This window comes from Hipposideros armiger, unplaced genomic scaffold, assembly GCF_001890085.2.
Source record: "Hipposideros armiger isolate ML-2016 unplaced genomic scaffold, ASM189008v1 scaffold_1167, whole genome shotgun sequence".
Classification (NCBI taxonomy): Eukaryota; Metazoa; Chordata; class Mammalia; order Chiroptera; family Hipposideridae; genus Hipposideros; species Hipposideros armiger.
The window spans coordinates 69,512-71,211 of record NW_017732517.1 but is presented as its reverse complement, the minus strand read 5'-3'; the positions used below and the strand labels follow the sequence as shown (position 1 = coordinate 71,211).

Here is a 1,700-nt window from a genome sequence, read left to right as displayed (position 1 = left end):
TTTTTCATCTATTTTACATGTCTTCAAAAAATTTCTTAAGCATCACAAATCTATTCCTAACTGCATTTATATCCCAAACTAAATAATCTCCATTACTAGAATATATTTTAACAAAATTAGAAATCATACACTTCCTATAAGTAAAGAATAATTAAGTCATATCCAAAATTAGTATAGTCTAGAGTAAAAGTTTATACAAGACACTTTCTGTTTGGCCAGTTAAGTTGATAAGTTTTCAAAGTATAGAAGGGTAAGATACTTTGCCCAATTTCCTTTCTTAACAATAAAATGGGGTTAAATCTTTGCTACTGTTTGAGAAGTAATGCATAGCCTATTCATTCTACATGTAGGAATCTATTAAGTATTCAGCTCTAGATCTATAGCATATGACGTTTCCATCAAGGCACTTATAAGACATTCATACACTAAAAAATTAAATAGCCCAAGAGATGTTAGGCAAAGCAGTGGGTCTAATGGTTAGAAATACAGGCTTTGGAGTAGGTGGCTGGCTACTTAAGGTCTGTGACTCTGAACAAAACTCTTGATCTTCTTAAGTCTCAGCCTCAAGATAATATCCATTTTAGAGTTATCCATGGGAATTAAATGAGATTATATACAACATATTAATATATATGAAATGATTAGCACAGCATCTAGCATATTATGAATAGATAGCTATAAATAAAAATCCATTAAGTGGTTCAAAAACTAAGTGATCTCAAAACACAGTGGACAGAAAGGAAAGTTTAATGTTGTTAGGAGGGTTCAGAAGAGTTGAAAACTGATATGAACGTTGATGGATGACAGATGAAGGTACATCCCAGGCAGAGGGACCCTGACAGCTAACGGAGGGACAAGGCCTAGTAAGTGCATCAGCTTAGCTCATGTGGAAGGTTTATGTAGATAAGGAGCAAGCCCAACTCTGAAGGGTCTTTAAAGTCAGACTAGAAGTACTGATGTTTACTGTCACTATTGCAATTATTAAATAATAAAGACATACCCGACAACCATCTAATAAATCTTCAGGTGCTTGAAATGCACTGACATCCAGATTTTCTAGATTTTCAAGTGTAGGTTCCACTTTGCTATTAAGAACTGAATTACATATTGATTCATTTATGCAACTTGCAGTGATGTTGGAAATATGGCTGACATCTGAAAGAGTACGACCTATATATTAAACAAAGGTGTATAAATTTGTGAAGATAAAATAACTGATTACATATTTTCCTATAGATTAATTTTTCTTATACACACAGGGCTATGAACAATTTTCAAAGTAAGATTCAAGTGTTTTTACTGAAATTTTGGTGACAAAGTATGAAAAGAAAAAAAGGAAACTAAGGTTCATATCTTATTTAAATGAAAATATATTTAATTTATTTTCTTAATAGTGGCTTGCTTCCAATAAAAGTTGCTGGCTTTAATGTCCAGGAAGCTTACAGTTGAAAAAATATTTATAAACATTTGTTAAATTGCCAACATGGCACCTACAAAATAGAAACAGTTTTAAATTTTATATGAATACAGATGATCTCCAACACTTGCAGCAAACTAATGAAGAAAATGTACTAATAATATTTGCATATCAGTCAAGTTTTTAAAAAGTTAAGTTTTTATTTTAAGCCTTTATCTGTTAGTATTCTTAATTTCTTTAATCATCTTCTGCATTTCATTAGAGTATGTATGCGTTATAAAAA

General features: G+C 31.1%; 1 protein-coding gene across 1 annotated transcript in view; it reads right to left on the bottom strand.

Moving 5' to 3' along the window:
* Positions 1 to 1,700, bottom strand: part of TOPBP1 (DNA topoisomerase II binding protein 1) — a 52,268-nt gene that overhangs the window by 41,927 nt on the left and 8,641 nt on the right. The window contains exons 7-8 of the mRNA XM_019632714.1: positions 1,484 to 1,490; positions 955 to 1,170 (exon numbers count right to left, since the gene is read on the bottom strand). Coding sequence (XP_019488259.1) covers positions 955 to 1,170; positions 1,484 to 1,490 — 223 coding nt within the window. The remainder of the gene's footprint in view (positions 1 to 954; positions 1,171 to 1,483; positions 1,491 to 1,700) is intronic.